This window comes from Archocentrus centrarchus, chromosome 9 (genome assembly GCF_007364275.1).
Source record: "Archocentrus centrarchus isolate MPI-CPG fArcCen1 chromosome 9, fArcCen1, whole genome shotgun sequence".
NCBI lineage: Eukaryota > Metazoa > Chordata > Actinopteri > Cichliformes > Cichlidae > Archocentrus > Archocentrus centrarchus.
In genome coordinates this window covers 22,926,486-22,944,796 of record NC_044354.1, presented here as the reverse complement: position 1 = coordinate 22,944,796, position 18,311 = coordinate 22,926,486, and the positions used below count along the sequence as shown (strand labels likewise).

The 18,311-nt window shown below is 40.9% G+C and overlaps 1 protein-coding gene across 6 annotated transcripts in view; it reads left to right on the top strand.

The window, feature by feature from the left end:
• Positions 1-18,311, top strand: part of cabin1 (calcineurin binding protein 1) — a 36,785-nt gene that overhangs the window by 5,113 nt on the left and 13,361 nt on the right. For 3 of the 6 annotated variants that reach the window (XM_030737618.1, XM_030737613.1, XM_030737612.1), the window contains 16 exons: positions 41-229; positions 307-549; positions 633-786; positions 885-1,000; positions 1,095-1,256; positions 2,135-2,341; positions 2,507-2,652; positions 2,841-3,102; positions 3,293-3,463; positions 4,891-4,980; positions 5,125-5,285; positions 5,376-5,587; positions 7,814-7,879; positions 8,675-8,854; positions 9,642-10,036; positions 11,839-11,952. In XM_030737618.1, coding sequence (XP_030593478.1) covers positions 41-229; positions 307-549; positions 633-786; positions 885-1,000; positions 1,095-1,256; positions 2,135-2,341; positions 2,507-2,652; positions 2,841-3,102; positions 3,293-3,463; positions 4,891-4,980; positions 5,125-5,285; positions 5,376-5,587; positions 7,814-7,879; positions 8,675-8,854; positions 9,642-10,036; positions 11,839-11,952 — 2,868 coding nt within the window. The remainder of the gene's footprint in view (positions 1-40; positions 230-306; positions 550-632; positions 787-884; positions 1,001-1,094; positions 1,257-2,134; positions 2,342-2,506; positions 2,653-2,840; positions 3,103-3,292; positions 3,464-4,890; positions 4,981-5,124; positions 5,286-5,375; positions 5,588-7,813; positions 7,880-8,674; positions 8,855-9,641; positions 10,037-11,838; positions 11,953-18,311) is intronic. The other 3 variants (XM_030737616.1, XM_030737617.1, XM_030737615.1) reach the window with 3 other exon arrangements.

Sequence of the window (18,311 nt, the reverse complement as noted above, 5' to 3'; positions counted from 1 at the left end):
GACTGTGGATTTTGGGGGTTTCCTCTATTCCCATACTCAGATTGACAAAAGGCTGAAGAGTCTGGAGCGTTGTCAGTCTTTGGAAGAGATCCAGCGTCTCTTTGAGGCATCAGACTTCGAGTCTGTGGTGCGTCTGCTGCAGCCCACTCTTAATTATGGGAGCAGGAGCAAACCTCTGGAGTTTGTGAGCTCCACGCCTGAGCGTCCCGCACAGTTGACGCTACTGCAGGTTAGACAAGCTTCAGGAATATCAGTTGAATCGTTGAATGATTTGAAATGTGTGATGATTGTAACCCTGTGTCCTAGAATTCTCTGTTGAAGCTGCAGGACTACCAGCAGTGTTTGGAGTGCAGCGAGCTGGCTTTGAATGAAGCCCTCCAGCAGCTCAACTCTGCTCCCAGCAGCTCTCCACCTAGCAAGGAGGAGTGGGTTAGCACCATTGTGAAGTTGCTAGATGGCATTGAGGTCTGCTTCAATAAAGAGTCTGAGCTGCTGAGCAATGTCCCCCACTTCTCTAGTATGGCTCGACTGGCAAACAACTTAATTCAGGTTCGACACTTTATACTACAATAAGTCATGGATACACTCTCTTTTTAGATTGCTAATTTATTGTGTTGTCGCTTGGTTTTCAGCTGATTGATCTTAGCATGACCATATCTGATGATCCCAAGGAGCCGTTTTTCTTCTCGGTCCTGCCTTGGATTATCCTGTATCGCGTTATCAAGCACGAAGAGGCTGCTTTTCACTGTATGCTTCGACAGCATATGTCTGTAGGGGATGATGAAGGTTTGTTGACCTTTTGCTTTCATGCCTTTAGTTTTCCCTCGGTGTTTATGCCATGTCAGTTATTACACTGAGTGACACTGTCAAGTCTTCATTTTTAGATGACTCAGACACTCCCATGCTGCCCTCCTCCCTGATGCTTCTGAACACAGCCCATGAGTATCTTGGCCGTCGTTCCTTGTGCTGCAACTCCGATGGAGCGCTTCTCAAATTTTTTGTAAGTTCGTCAACAGAACAGCCTGCCTATTTAGAATTTTTTTTAAAAATGGAAATGTTAAAGGTTTTTAATATTTTGATCTTGTTTGGTGTAGGTTCGAGTTTTGGAAAAAGAGTTTGCAACCTCTACCAACAATGACTCTCATCCCTACAAGGAGGAGTTGGAAATGGCCTTGGAACAGTGCTTTTTCTGTTTATATGCCTACCCCAGTAAAAAGAGCAAGGCCCGCTACCTTGAGGATCATTCATCTCCACAGGTTACTTAAAACACTCTGCTTGATTTATTGGGTTAAAGTTTGTTGTTTGATCTACAAGCAACTCTGCCAAGCAGAAGTTAATCAATTTAATGACATAATCCAAAAGTCAAGAGGGCCAGATTTGCTAAGAGGTAACTTAAGGTTTGACTATTTTGTGTGATTTCCCAGGTGTATTGACAAACCTGCAAAAATAGGGAGCTATTTAGCTGAAGGCTGATGACTCATACAAACCCTCACGACACAGAAAAACTCCGCTATATCCATTAATGTTGTTTTGGTGATGAGGAATGCACATCTGATGTACTGAAATAAATTGAGGGTATGAAAAAGCATTAATGGCACCCACTCAGTGGGTGGACAAAATGCACACATTTAGATTAAAGACTTACCTGCAGTATGTGGTTTGAGGTATTTTAGGATTTCACTGTTATTTGGTGAAATCTCCTCCTCAGAGGAAGTCCAAAGATACTGAAATATTTAGTTAATAATAGCACGCCTCATCTATTGTTTTGTTTTTTTCACTGTAGGAGACGCTTGACGGAGTTCTTTGTAAATAGTTGGTTTTGAGCAAAAATAAAAATGCAGTGACAATGGCAGACTAAGAACTAGAGTGACTCACAGCAGCAGGAGGCTTATGTGTGTAAAGTACATGATCCCTTGTATTTTTGTAGTACTTGTGTCCAGCCACCAGGTGGGTGTCATTCCCACAGTTGTATGTCAGTGTATTTCAGTGGCTGGAATCCTAACTGTACACTGTAACACATGAAAGAAGAGTCTTCTTGGGGCCTTGTTATCATTAATTTGCTGTAGCCCTGTGTGCTACACGGATATATAATTGGTTGTGATATTCATTTTCTGTGGCATTACTCTGCTTTAAGGTTGAGCTTCTGTGGAGTGATGCCCCCTTCATGTTCCAGTATTTCAAACCAAAGTCGCTGCCTGAGTTTGACAGCTATAAGACAAGCACAGTGTCTGCAGAATTGGCCAATTTGCTGAGGAGGTTTGCAAGCATCGCCCCCCCAAGTGACACTCCCGTCCTCACAATGGATGAAGTGGCAGGCTACATCGAGGGCATGACAGAAAAGGTCAGTCGGTGGGGCAACAGCGAATGTGAGAAGCACCAATGACTCAGACGTTACAAACAATGTTTTCCTTACTAGAATTTTTATTTTTTATTTTTTAAGCCTGTCTTTATTCCACTAAGAATAAAGTCTATTAAATATATATATTTTTAATTTTCTCTCTTTAAGGCCCCATGCCTTCCTGAGGGCAGTGCTCCTGCACCTCCAATCATCAATGAGATGTACTACCTGCTGGCTGATTATCATTTTAAGAACAAGGAGCAGTCCAAAGCCATCAAGTTCTACATGCATGACATATGTGTTTGTCCTAACAGGTATCTCATTGCATATGGTGATCTGTTTTTATTCTCAATGTTTTAAAGCTGCTTTACATTCATTTTTGTTTTGTTTTTTTAAAAGGATGTGCAGAGTTTTTTTTGTTGTCATTTATTTTAATAAAATATAACAATAATATGTTAAGAGCAGTGACAATACTGAAGTGTTTATTCTTGTCTCCCTATAGGTTTGACTCCTGGGCAGGTATGGCTTTAGCGAGGGCCAGCCGTATCCAAGACAAGCTCAACTCTAACGAGCTGAAAAGCGACGTTCCCATATGGAAGCACTCCCAGGCAGTGCTTGACTGCTTTAAGAGGGCCCTGGAGATCGATAGCTCCAATCTGTCTCTGTGGATCGAGTATGGTACCATATCATATGCGCTGCATTCATTTGCTTCACGGCAGCTCAAACAGTGGCGCAGTGAGCTTCCTCCTGAGATGGTTAAACAGGTGAGGCACGTGGTGATGTGTCCTTTTTTTTAATAAATTCACCTTTTTGTCAGATGTGTTAACTCACCAATCACATTGTGTCACACTGACAGTCTTTGCAGAGTCAATTAATCCTTGAGTTAAATTCCTCATGATGTCACCAACACGGGTGTGTGTGTGTGTGTGTGTGTTTGTGTTTGTGTTGTTTCAGATGGAAGAAAGGAGAGACTCCATGTTGGAGACAGCATTTCAGTGTTTTCAGGGCGCTTCCCGTTGTGAGGGTGACAGTGATGAAGAGGAGTGGCTGATTCACTACATGCTGGGGAAGATAGCAGAGAAACGGAGACAGCCTCCGGTCGGATATCTGCAGCTTTATAAAAAGGTGAAGTGTTTTGGTGGCTAGGAGCTAGACTTCTTCTGGCATAATCACATTTTTATCCATCTATCAGAAAATCTTATGCATTTAATTTAGTTTTTGCTTCATATTTTACCCTGGTTGTACCTCACTAGGGTTGCCTACCCCACAGTTTGAGTATTGTGGGTTATTTACATAATCCTACTTAAGGAAGTCACTAAATAATTGATGTTTAATAATAAATGTTGATATTGAGGGTGTTTGCTTTAGTGTTAAATAACTCTGTCAGTTTCGAACATTGGAACAAAAGTATTCATATATGTTGGCTGGAACCTGAGTCCAAGGATAGCGCAACATCAGTGGCGGATGCTGGTCTTTCAAGGAGGCGAAGCTCAATTTCGGCCTACATCATAAAATGTGTCGGTTTATTTATACAGCAGCACCCGCTGGACAGAAACTGTGATAGAAGTCAGAAAGAGTGATAGAAGTCAGTCTCCAAACACAAGCAGCTACAAAAAAACCCACCAGAAATAGAAGCTCGATTTGTCTTTAGTCGTTTTTAACAAAGAAAATGCCGCTAAGAGGATTAGGAAAGTCTGCGGTTCAACTCAGAACAGAATGAAAATTTTAAAATGCTCCCACGGATGTTTACACCAAAAGATCGCTGATTTGCTCATTTCGCTGTCAATCAAAAAGGGATTCAGCCTCAGACAGATCATCCGGGCCAGCCGAGGCCCGCCCACTGCCCCATAGACCCCCAGAGACGCTGAGCGTCCGATGGGCGGGACAAAGCCCAGCATTTATCCAATGATTCGTCTCGTTTCGCTGCTTTCTTTGCTTCGCTATTGAACTCTGTAGACGCTCAGCGTCCACACTGTTTAAAGCACTGCGGGAATGAGTGAGAGGAAAGCCGCGTCGTTACCAGTGATAAGACGCTGATTCTGAACAAAAGTTGAGCGCGTTGTAGCGCACATTTAGTCAATGACATGTACACACAACAGTATATGTTTGATCACTTATTTTTTGACATTTTAGGGGAAGCTGAACTTCCCTTGCAGTCTTAGAGCAATCGCCTCTGCGCAACATGGACTTTAAATTTATTGTTTTCAGTTCCATTAGAGAAAAGTAATAAAAGAAAAACCTTGAGGATTATTCCGGTGATTGGAATAAGCCTTTGATTGCACTTTTTTTCCCTCTCTCTCTCTCTGGTGTTGTTTCATAATCCACCTACAGAAACAAAGATCGCTGCCCTTCCACTCCCGCAAGATTCTTTTTTGTCCTCTCCCTTCAGCAGAACAATATATGGAGTTAGTCATGACTGTGTTGTTCTGATTAGATGATTGGAAGCAGATGAACCTGTATGAACCCTGATGTCAGCGCACATTATTTAGGATTTAATTTCATTTGGCAGATGATTGTCAGGTGGTTAACGCTCACCTCTTCTGTATTTCTAGGCAGCACACTATCTGCATGAAGAAGCTGCCAGGTACCCTCGGAAAATCCATTACCATAATCCTCCTGACCTGGCCATGGAAGCCCTGGAGGTACACTATCTGTGACATGCAACTCCCAATAGTTTCTAGTTGTGTTACATCAGTGCAGTGTTATGTAAGATTACTGCCTGAAAACATTCACGTTTTAAAGACGTTCTCTGCATATATTAAGCTGCTTTTTCTAACTTCTTTTAGTTGCATTTCCGTTTGGGTGCTACCATCCTAAAACTACTAGAAGCTAAAGAGCCAGATCTGGACCACGAGCTCTTGTTTAACTTGCTGGTTGAGGCAGCTACAGGGCCATTTGCAAGGGGAGAAGAGAAGAGTATGCCAAGCATGCCAAGGGCCCATGAGAAGTAAGCTATAAAAATATAATCCATGAAGTACTATTTAAAAAAGAAAAAGATCCTGCAGCAGAACTTATCCTTGTTTTTAATTCATTTCAGGGAGAAACAGCCCTCTATGATGGATGAAGACTTTAACTGTTCCTCAGTCTGTATAGGGAATGTCCTTAGCTCATCCCTTCCATCACTTGCCACCCCAGGTCTGACATCACCTCCTTATGTGGCCACGCCGTTTGACCACGATTACGCCAAACGCAAAACACTCCGAAGGCAGCAGTGGCAGCAGCAACGGCATGAGGAGCAGCAGGCTGATGGTACAGTCCCAGTCCTAGACACTGTCTCAAGGGTTGGGCTCTTTGGAGCTCTTTCTGTGCTGGGACAGGAAGCCCACTGGGGAGTGCTTCTATTGCTAATCACCATGCTTAATGGCTTTGGTTTCAGTTACAATGATTCCCATGCACTGGGTGATTGGGATGTGGTGAAATGGGCAATATGGCTACTGATTATTTGACTAATTTGCAGCAGTGTGGAAAGAAATAGATTTGAAGGTTGAGTATGACAGAGAGCATTGAGGCCTGTGCATTTGCATACGTGTGTGTTTATTTGCTGGTACATCCATCTCTTGTGGCTGCTTTAGTGCTGGCCCCATGGTCTTTCCTAACCATTCACTTTGCCCCTCCTAATATGTAACAGTAATTGTGTTGCAACTTCCTCAAGCTTATGACATTGAACATTTGTTTTGTTGACAGGTACCAGTGATGTCATTTTACCTAACTTTAATAATGTGATATTTATTCAATTTAAGTTGTCAAAAAAATATATATATATTCTTTGGAAATATTCATACGTCTTAGACAACTCAAAAAGGAAAGTTTAAATTTCTCAGGTCAGATGAGTCGTTTAAGGTTTAGTCCTCTCTAATTCAACATGTTTATATGGTTAAAAAAAAAAAAAGAAGAAGAAGATGGAAGTCTTCTCAAGTTCAGCATTTACAGGCAGGGTTTCATTATTCAACTGCAGAGGTCAGATTAGTTGTGCAGGTAGCAAAATGTGATGGCGTTGGGATTTTATTATGAGATAAGAGTCTAGTTTCATGTTCAGAACATTCGCGCTCTGATAACCAGAATTGTTTTTCATGCTAAACAAACTACACAGAAATGTGATTTTTCTCACGAAGCTGCATATGAAAGTAGAAAATTGATGATCTTAAAAACCGACCTGATAGTTATATGAAGTAATGTGCTAAAAGCACAATACTGCTTTCAGCAATGTAAATATTATACCATGTGTACAGACTTTACAGACTCATGCACAATAACGTCTGTTATGTTAGCTCTTGTATTTGCAGTGTGTTGCAATCATAACTGGCTTTGTTTAAAATTAAGGGATGTTTGTTTTTGTTTTGTTTTTTCCTCAGTGGTTGAAATGGTTGTTGCATACTTGCACAGTGACTGTACGGTAGAGCTGATTTCAATTTCCCGAACTGTAAAGCCAAGTGCTGTTTGGACCAAAGAGTCTTGGACATTGTTTCCATATGACAAAAACTGTGACATCTGTCCACCCACCCCATGTATCATGTTGAGCTTGAATGTGCAAATAACGCAGCCATATTGCCCACGTTGCCAGTTTTGTCACCCTTTCCAGATTCCTTCCTTCCTACCTACCTACCTACCTACCTACCTGCCTGCTACCTCTTTGCCTGCTTGCTTTTACCACCTGCTTTGCCATTTATATGCATGTAGTTCTAATGGGGTGAATGCCTTCACAACTGGACAAAGTCAGTCCTTTTATCACAATCCACTAAATTGTCTGGTGTATCATATGGTCACATTTTATGTGAGTTCAGTGTGGGGGTAATTTTGCAGAAAGTCAAACTTCTGGGAGATATTTCAAAACGTTGTGTGAGTCACGCTTGCTATTTACCACTAATTGGATCTAATTTCTAATTATGGCCAATTAGTGTGAAAATGTCAAGTCAGAAAGAATGTGGCTGCCCTATTATTGGCACACAAAATTGAGACTGAAGCCAGAAAATGCCCCTCTGTGCACATTGCTGCTTGCAGGTGTCCAATTTCTCTGTCTTGAGTCCCGCTTAAAGTGCATCAGCGTGGTAAAACCGTAGGACCAGATTCAGACATGCATTTATAAAATCATTATGTTCATTATCTACACACAGAAGAATTCTTCCGGGATTTCCCCCATGATTTTTTTTTCCTCATTCTTCTGATAGTAAAATGGGAGAGTAGTTATTGGTGTATTTTTTTCTTTCGCTGCATTCCTGAAGCACAGTGCTTAGTTTTAGTCACATTTGCAGATTCTGAACTTTATCTTCAAGCTGCAAATTGTCTTATAGAAAGAAATGTGTGTCTGAATCAGGTTCTACATTTTCAAGGGGAGTGGCATTAAAATTTTGTTCTCAGTTGTCTAGAAGCATAAATGACTGATTTTTTTTTTTTTTTTTTTATAATCTTTTCTATAAATTAAGAGGTGCAATATTTGCTTGATTATATTTTAAAACCAGCTCCCCGTATCTTCAACAGCCTCACCAGAGTTTGACCATGATTACTGCCTGCCCAGGTCTTCAATATGGCTGGCTTCCCTGAATGGTACTGCTCTTCAAACCCACCAAACCTTTTAAGAGGCGATATTTTGAATTCAGAATGAAGTGCTTTCTTGTAAGAAGCACTGAATGCACAGCTGTCAGTTTACACAAATTTTTACAGTACCATAGTAACTTGGCTGTCAATTCATGACAAAAACCCTTTGTGTGCATTATTCTCTGAAATAGCTAAAGCTTGTTGCCCTCTTGATTCTTATTTACAGTTCTCAGCCCAGGATTTTTTTCCTGAGGCTGCAGAACATAATAATTAGGAAGAATTGTGGCATTTAAAAACATTTTTATTTTTTTTAACTTAAAAACCAGACCATCTCTCTTTGTGCGATGCACTAATAAGGATTTCTGGCTCATATGTTTTTTTCTTAATTATGTATATATACCCCCACCCCCACAGACACACACACACACACATACACACATATTACAACAGGGAATGTTTGGCACATTAAAACCAAGTAACTGCCAAATCCAAAAAGGCATCCACAGCATGTTGTTACTGTTACATATAATGAATTATTATTAAAGTTTTCACTGTACAGACAGTAATTTCACTTCATTGACAAATGAAAGCTTACTCCACCCAAATTACCATATTTTTCTAAAGAAGTACATAATTTTACATACAGTTTTGTTTTTTTTTTTTTGTATATAAAAAGCTCATAAATATGCATAATTCTCCATTTTACCCCAAATACTAAAGTTATCCGTCTGCGGCCATGCAACTGGCGGCATAACCCTTGTTTTCTTTTCTCTCCCCCCCCCTCCTCTTTGTGTGTTTCGGCAGAACGCAGTCAGGACAGTGAGGTTGTCTTACTTTCTGACTCCAACTCCACTCAGGATGCCTTCACAGATCCCGCCAGCTCACAAGACAGCAGCCACAAACTTGCCTCTGGGAAAGCCAGCTCATTGTCATCGGAAAGCACAACCCCGGTGAAGGATGGCCAGCCCGCATCTGAAGACACAGGTATTCAGAGATTAAATAAATTGATCTTTTATGGCTTCAGGCACATGTTGTATCTTGTCGACAGTTCCTCTATAAAGTAGCATTTTGAAGATTTTTTATTTCAATAAATGCTTGTGTGGTTAAGGTCGTTTCCCTAAACTATGTATTGCAATACCACAAATTTGGTCTCTTGAGGTGGAAGACATTTTTTTTTTTTTTTAACTCAGTCTGTTAGTTATTCACTCTTGACTTTGCAAGTAGAAGAAATTCTTTCTGGCTTACAAAGATTTTAGGAAATATAGGTATTAGTGCATAGTAAGAGTCTTGATATTTCCCCCTTAAGTTTATAAACATCTCAGAACCTATAGCTTGGGTTCTTTTAGGTTCCTTCTAATGCAGTCGGACTGTTTGCTACTGCTACAGCAGCACATTGAAAGCATTTGGTGTAGTGGTTAACGCATTCAAAGAAAAAGTCAAGCTATGCTCATAGCCTTGGCCGTGGCCTCTGTTCCACAAAGACTGATATGACCTGAGTTGTTCAAATTCACACCATAGATGCATCTACTAAAAATCTGATGATTTTGAATTTGGTGACATTGACCTAAAGGTAAAGGTCAGAGGTCATGTTTTCTGAAAATCTTGTGAACGCAATAACTCGTGAACAATGTGACCTGGGTTGTTCAAATTCACACCATGTATGCATACTGTTCAAGCTAGACCCATCAAACTTCACACACTTGTTCAGCGACTTTACTTTAACAGCACCTGAACCCAAGTTCTAAAGTTTCTAGTTTGTGCTTTATCTTAGCCTCACGTGGCGAGCATCCCGGCATTCAGACAGAAGAGAAAGTTATCCAGGAAGAAATAGAAGGAGTGGTGGTGGTGGTGTCTGAGGCTGCAGCCCCCAAGGTCTCTTTGGACCCCTGTCCTAATCCGATACCTGTGCCAGCTACGCCTCCAAAGCCAACATCTTCTCAGCAGGCTACTCCTCAGACCCCGGTCAGCGAGGGTAAAAGGAAGCCCGAGCCCCCCGCTGAGGTGATAGAAGTGCCCAAAGCCCTGCCTTCAGATCGTGGTGATCAGAAACGAATGCTGGTGGAGATGTGTGTCCGTGCTCTGTTTCTCTGTCTTGGCCGTTTCCCTCAGCACTACAAGAGTCTCTACCGCCTGGCCTTCTTCTATGCAAACAGCAAGACCCATCAGGTCAGTCCAGCTCTGTTAACTGATGGCCAAGCCATACACCTGTCAGCATCTCTTGACATTGATGGTGACCTATACAAAAATATGGATACGTTAACCTTTTGTATTGAGTGCAGACAGTTCCATGAGTATTTGTAAAGTGACACAGCTTTTGTTATTTTGACTCTGTACACCACCACAAAGGTTCCATTGGCAGCCATCCATGCCCTCTCCATAATACTGCCTCCAACATTTTTGACAGATGTTGTGGCGCGCTGTCAGTCATGAGGCCTTTATTTCCGTCTCCTATGGAGATATTTTCTTTTCTTCCACTCCTCTAATCCAAACAGTTTTGTTCCAGTCTAATCTGGGTGTTATTTTCTTGAGCTTTACTAGTGGTTTGCAACTTGGGGTTAACCCTGTGATATTTACATTCATAAAAGCATCAAGTGTTCCTGACTGGGTCTTGATTAAATCTTGTGAAAGAGAACTCCACCTTAGTTGTCTTCGGTGGTCTTCCAGGTCTTGGTATTACTAGCTTGGCACTGCTTTCATTCTTCTGAAGAATGTACTAGACTGTTGATTTGACCACTCCTAAGTTTTCTGATATCACTCATAGGCCTGTTTTTCTTTTTTTTTCTTTTGGATAGCTGCCTTCACCTGTATAAACTCCTGGACTAGATATTTAGAGTTCTCATGAAAAGCTACCAAATGCTAATTTCAAGCCAACTTCACAAAATCTCAAAGAAACACACCACACCTGACAGTGAAACTTTGTCCAGTGGACCTGTGGACAATTCCATGACTGTGTTTAAAAAGAAAAAAAAATCTGCAACTGCTGGAATAAAATTACAAAAATGGTGTCACTCTCCAAATACTCATGAATGCAGCTGTATTTCTATAGTAATTATACCAGAGCTGTGATTTTCATTTCTTTGTTTTCTTTGGTTTTTCTTGTGGGACTTTGAGCTCCGCAGTGATACATGAGTTGCTGAAACAGCTTGTGTTGGCTATGAGGCTTTGTGGGCAGAGGTGTGTGTGGGTGGTGCGCAGTGCTCTCTCAGCCAGTTTGGCATAAGGAGACTGCAATGAGCTTTACTGAGATGGCAACCTTCTGTTAGCACTTTTTTCCCTCTTATTAAAATAAATAAATAAACAGTTTTTCCCACAAATTCAGTAAGGGTAAGTTGGACATGGTCTTTCATGTTTTGTAACATTCGCATTTGACCTCAGTAGTTTGAACCAGCATTGAAATCCAGTTTAATGAAGGGAATTAGACTCAGTTCAGTGTACAAGACAATGGTGCACATTTTGATTGAGGCTCGGCTGGTGTTCGGCACAAGGAAATTGTTGGTAAGTTTTCCGTCAGTTTTAGCTTGGAGGAAAGCAGATGTACCCTGGCAGTTGATGTGGTGAGGTTGACACAGGTTGCATAGACACCTTCACAACCTGACACATTGAGTATTAAAAACCTCACATTAGCTGTCCATTTTTTTTCACTCCAAGGATGGAAAGAGAGGAAGCCTGTTAATTTTATGCTATAGGCAGTGGGATTGTGACAGATAACATGAAGTGCTGTTAGTTTGCAATCTTGTTTTCAGCAGGGCGCTGGTATACACACTAATTTGTGAGTCATCTGGATGTGAAAAGAGGTTGACATTGCAAATGAGCAGTTTTGTCCATTCCTCGTGTGTCATGTGATTATGCGCGTGTATGTTTTTGCATGTTTATGTCAGTCTATTTAAAGATTAAGCGGAAGAAAATGGATGGATGGATGGATAAATAGTGTACATTCAAATGTATGTGGGGTTTTTTTCCCGACACAGAACCTACAGTGGGCCAGAGATGTGTTGCTAGGAAGCAGTGTCCCATGGCAACAGCTGAAGCACATGCCGGCACAAGGACTTTTCTGTGAAAGAAACAAGACAAACCTGTTCAATGTAAGTCAGAGTTCACTACGCACACACATATTTCCCCCTTTTATATGTCATCAAGTCACCACATGTTTAATATATTTTTGAACAGGCATACCATTACTTGATTTTTTTTTTCCCAGCCACCAAATATTTCTACCAAGCATTTTTGTTTTTTTTGTTTTGTTTTTTTTTTAATTAAAAATATTTCACATGACTCATGGCTTTCAAGGCCGGTATTGCATAAAGAATGGGGATGGGTTATGAATATTCAGGCATGCCTGAATGAATTTAGGACAAATTCCAAATTGTAATCTAATAAATATAATGCAGATTTTTGAACTACACACAAAATTTACTGAGTCATTATCTTTTACAGGTATTTAGAAATGAAAAGGGTACTATAAAAGCATCATTTATTCACAGAAAAACATCGTTACTGAACTTGATTGTGTTTGTGCTGTTGGTGGACCATTATCTGACAAATACAGTTTGCTGTATGGACCATCAAAGATGATTGTGCTTCAGGTTTGCTCAGCAAAATTCTAGTATTTTATTAGTCTCTTACTAACACTAACTAGTCCAACTAGCCCAAACCCCTACATTCAGGCATGCCACCTCCATAGATGGGTTTATTTTGAACATTTAAAATAATAAAGTGCAATCAACATATATGGATATTCAACAAAACAGCATAAGGCATATGAGTATTTTGTAAGTCCTCTTTGTGCCAAGGGGGGTCATAAAGCTGCGTACGATCATTGCCGTCTTTGTAAAACAAGGTTATTTTATGGGATGGAGTTGTTACCACCCCCCGCCTAACCCCCAACTTGAGGGACCAGGTCTGTCTTGGTCTTGCTTTCTTGCTTTTATGAGTTGGGAGATGAAGCCCCGACTAGCATAGCTCTCAGGGTCCTCAAACCACATATGCCTTCCTGACACTACAAGGTAAGGACTAACTGATAACTTAGACTTTAAACTCATAAGGAAATGGTTTGTATGTATTTTTTAATACGCAGGAAAAATCCTGAATGCTGAAGCAGGTTTTTTTCTAAGTTTACATCATATGATGTCCATTAGCTGTCAGAAGGAGAGGATGAGCCTTATATTGAAAGTTGTTAAATAGAAGAGGAAGCTGTGAGTATTGCACATCTGAGAGTAGACCCTAATAACACAGTTGAGCTGCACTAAGGTTCTTTCAGTACATGCTTAAGTAATTATTCCTAAAAGCAAAATTATTGCTTGGGATAGGCTGAGATTGCTACATGAATGTGTTGACACTGCATTGTAGATTTGACTTCAGATGCAGAATTGTGTAACAGAAAAAAAAAAAATCCCAAATTACCTACATGTGTACGTAGGTGGTTGTTGCCTCATCTGTATAAAGTTTAACCTCAACATAAGAATGTAAGAAGAACATTTATTGATGTTAAGTGTTCAGATCATTTGTGACTAAGTGGTCTGTTCAGCGTGCTGTGAAGGATTGGCATACCACAGTTAGTTTACACGTATGAATCAATTGGATTCACAAAAATCAGCCCCATACAGTATATGCATCACTAAAGAGGAGCGCTACTATAATCTGAGTCACACAGTGGGCCATCGTTGCATTATCTGCCTCTCAGAATTACAGACCACTGTTGGGCATCAGAGGAGGCGATTACTGTCTGAATCCGTCATCTGTTCTGCATGTCAGTTTATTTACCTCTTTTCACTTGAAGCACATATTGCTTTTTCCACGCGTGCAGGAATAAAAAGGGTCCTTTTTTATTTGCTCTTTGTGCGGTTTGTCAGCGCATAAAAGGCTCTCACTTTTTAACATGCCAGGTAATACAAGTAGAATGTCACATCATGTCAGCACCTCATATCATTCAGCTGTCAGGCGTGTTTTAGCGGTGAACCTTATTTTGGACATAATTGATCGTGTGGGCTGTGGAGTCAGATGTCGGCTCCAGAACGCTTGCGTTAACCGGCTGTGGGAACGATGTGGGCCAGGTCTGAGCTGGAGGAGAGCTCTGCTGCTCTCTGGCTCCCACTGGGTTCTTTCAGAGCCCCTTCTGTAGGCAAACCTGCCACTCCAGCATACCAACTGTTGGAGCTTTACTGTTCACTTTGAACCAAGCACTCTGTATCAGCCATGAGACAATCTAAACCTTTCTAAATATGAGTCAAACATGTCTGTTTTCCCTGAGTCTTTGAGTTCAGGGCACGCAGATTCACTGGCTTGAAGTGGATTTGAACCCTTAAAGAAACCTGTATCTTTAGCTGAGTAATTTTCAGCATCCAGCCAACAGCTCCATTTGAGTCAGACTAATAACTCAGTGTGAGTTTTTCTTAAATATACTCTGTTTTGAAGTCATGTCTTCTGTGTGTGTGATTACATCAAATATGTGGCATGATGCTCGGCGGGCACCTCTTGATGTCAGAGAGGCTCGACTCTCAGCTGAGTACACACCTCATTGGGCCTGTTGATGAATACTAAGTTCCCTAATGTAGGTCATGATGCCCTACTTTTCCCTCTCACATTGGCAGGGTTACATTAACTGCACAAAGTAACCTACATACTGCTATAAAGAAATGATCCAGATGAAGTTGTGCTGCATAATATTATCAGTGTGTTTGTCAACACGAGTGAGCTGATATAAGTTAGGATGTAATTATGACAGTTAAAATATTTTTGATAAAGAATTTTATTTTTAATTATTTTAAAAAAGAAGACACAAAACATGTCAATGAAGAACTTGGAAGAGTCATTCAGTAAAAGTATTTTAAAATTTTCTTTAAAGTATATGATAAACTGTAAGTTTGTGCAGAATAAAGATATACCTGTAATTTCAACTTCACTTAATTGTTTTGTTGATCCAGGATGGATCATCATAAGGTTTCGTCTAAGGCATTTTCAGCTGTTCTGATAAAAAAAAAAAAACCATAGCTTAAGAGTTCAAGGGCAAATCCAAATAATACAAGCTGCCATTTTAATATAGCAGTACATTATTGATGCACTGACATCTGTATTGTGGTACATCATATGAAGCTGAAGCGTTTCCTGCTTTGTCTGCAGCCATCTGGACTCTGGACTTTACCCCTTTATGACCTAAGTGGTATCATATGTTTGTAATCAGTGAGCGTGTTATAGAAGACGCTCAGCTGCCACCAGTGAAGCGTCAGTAAATGTAATCAGTATATCTTACGTCAGCCTCTGAAACTACACAGATAATGTGATTTTTAAAGTCAAAATTTCAAACTGCCTTTTCATTTCAAAATCACTTTGTTGTGTTTCAGTATCATCATTACTGGGATGTAGTGGGATTATTGTAACACGGTTATTTCCAGCGTTTTACGGAGTGAGAGGACTGAATTGTAATATTTCCTATGATACTGCTGTAACAGCAGGCGCTTTAGCTGCTCGAGACTATTATTGAGTAGTCGTGAGGAGTCCCTGAGTATTCACTCAGGCACGGTGTTACCTCCTCCTTCCTTCCCCCGCCTGACAACACACACACACACACACACACACATCTTACTTGTATATTCCTCCACCCACTCACGTAGCTCCAGAGAAAATGGGTGTCCTTGTTGCTATATTTCAGACAGACGTAACTCCGCTCCTGTCATGTTTTGAACTGATACTGTCATTTTTGGAGTGAGCATTCATGTTCGGTTTAACCGCTTGAATCTAACTTTGCTTATAGGTGGGCTTCAGTGTCTCGTTACATTAAAGGGTAGCACAGTCTTCTGGGGAACAGTAACACTTGCATTACTTGCCTCAGTTTGATATATGACTCAAACATTTGTGTTTGTGTGTTCAGCTGTGCAGTGTGCTGTAGGTGGAGCCTCACTTAGGAGAACCTTGTTGTGTTTTTTTTTTTTTTTTTTTTTTTTTTTCTCTTCTCTCTTAGAGGAGGCGTTTTGGCCCAATGAATTCATTTTGTAGAAGTTGATATTTGGATTTGCATGTTGGAGGGTTAACTCTGGCTGCAAGTCTCTTTTTCATTGCCTTCTTCTGCTCTGTAATTGAGTGAGCTTGATATTTTCAGCACCTTTCAGCACTCACAACAGGAAGCGGGAAAAACAAGGTGTGCTTGCTTAGTATGTTTTTGGTGGCCAGCTGGAGAGAGACTACCGGAGTTAAAAGAGAGGAAAACAAGAAGGTGAGGGCTGTTGTTGGTGTGCTGCTGGCTGACTGAGGAAATGTGTGTACGCAACACAATCTGTTCAGGCAGCGCTGTTCTTCACACTGTTTTCTGTGGCTGATTGGGGGGGCTTTACTTACACAAACCTTGAGTTTTTTTTTTGTTTTATTTTTTCCTCCTTAGTTTTGCGTTTCCTTTCTCACTATTGGCCTGTCATCTTCTTGATGCATCACACTACACAGATGAGGTAGCACTGAATTCATTTTTCAGCCAGTTTATGTTCTTGTTCTTTTCCTGTTGCTCTGTCTTCAGGCTGATCACGCTCTACCCCTCCCCCTGGCTCTTTTTCGCTCTACTCATCTGCTCACTCTTGTTGCTCTGCTCTGTTTCCTCATTACTCTCTCTCTCTCTCTGGCACTCCCCTGTTTGTGTGTATTGTGTGGGTGTGCACGAATGGGCGGGAGTTTGTCCACCAGCCTCCAATTGGCTGGCGTAGGCCTGCGAGGATTGGATGTATGCTGTGTAGAGTGAGAGAGAGAACGGGGAGGTGGGGGGAGAACTCCAGGAGGCTGGGGTCAGGGGAAAGCAGAGATGGAGTGCGTGGGTGTTTTTGTTTTGAGATGGCACGGTTTGAAATCAGGAGAAGAACGAGTCAGCTTGCCTGTCAGTGGCGCACTGAGCTTATAGGCTGTGACTCCAGTGCTGTTTTTCCTCTTGCCAAGGCATCTGCCATTCTCTTTTTCTTTTCCTGTTCTGCCATGTGCAGCTGTGCTTCCCTCTTCTCCTCTCCTGCAGCTCGTGCTGCCCTAGCACCCAAATGCAGCCCACCCCTTGCTCTGAGAGCGTGAGCCTCTTTCAGGGTGGAGGCGCTGCCAGGGCTGCTGGTGCTGCCACCGCCAGCAGGAAACTGTCCTAAAGAATACTAACAGAGACGTCGTGGAGTAGCTTTCTTTGGTGATGGTGAGTTGCTTTCTCGCTTTCCTTCTGACTTTTTCAAAATCGAGCACAAATTCACGTTTATAGGAGCTGCACTTGGGAGTAGAGTTTTTAATTATTTTTTTAGTAGATCAGTGGTACTCCTGTTAGATCATACAGAACTGCAGAGGAGAATGTCTTTTTATTCTTTAGCTCAGATTTCTGCATCTCAGGACTAATGCAGAGAAGAATTTAGGTATAAAATTACACCAATCACCTGCCAAATGCTCATGGCTTTAGCAGGAGACCAGCCATCTTGGATTATTTTTTTTTTTCTCTCTCAAAAATCATACCATCAAAAGTTATTAGTTTGTTAGCTCTTTAGTGAAATTGTAGTTATATGTAAGATGCAACAGTAACTGCTGTTTTCTCTAAGACATAGCAACGCTTCATCTGTGCAACTTTCCTGCTTTTTTTTTTTTTTTTTTTTTTTTTTTGTGGCCCGTGCCTTTCCTGTGCATGGCATGTTTAGACACGAGAAGATGAAGCAGATAAGACGGCCAGTTTTTTCACATGGTTTTCAAAGAATTCCCCTGCTTAGTTTAATCATATAGTCCAAAAGTCAAAAAGGTTTGCTTTCTTAGTTTTTGCTTTTTAACCAGCATGTTGTTTAATTGTAAAAATATGTCTGCAGTTGCTGATTGTAGTATTTGAATAAGTGAGTGAGATATTTTTTTTTTTTCTTTCTACATCAGGTTGTTTTCTGCCAAAGGATTCTTACATGAAGGATTGCCCACATTTGTGCTTAAGCTCCAGATATCAAGCAGTGGTCATATTTTCTGCAGCAAAAAAAGGAGGGAGGAGGAAAAAAAAGATGCTTAAAATTATTGCAGTTAAAGTCTTACAAATCTGCTTTAGATGTTGTACATAATCTGTGTAAAGCCATGGCTCTGCTTCCCCTAAACAGATTTACTGTGGCTGGATGGTTCTCTGATGAAGAACAACTCTTCTCCATTTAGAAATATTGGAGGCTTTTCATAATCTGTGCATTGAAAGGTTAAAACCTTCCTGAGCCCTGCCTGTCACATGACATCAATAAATCTTGACTTCACACAGGCATTGGGGCAAAATTCTTGGGATTTCTTTCCTGACTTCTGGTTTTGAATTGAGTTATCATCATTGAAGTTGTTTTAAAAACGGTCTAAAAAGAGGGATGTGTACAACAAATAGCAGTCAACATGAGCAACACCTTTTGTTTTTTGGTGTTTTCCTTTCTCAAAGGAAAGCTTTAAAAACTGTACGGGTGTTATCTGGGATTAGGTTGTGTATTTCATTTTA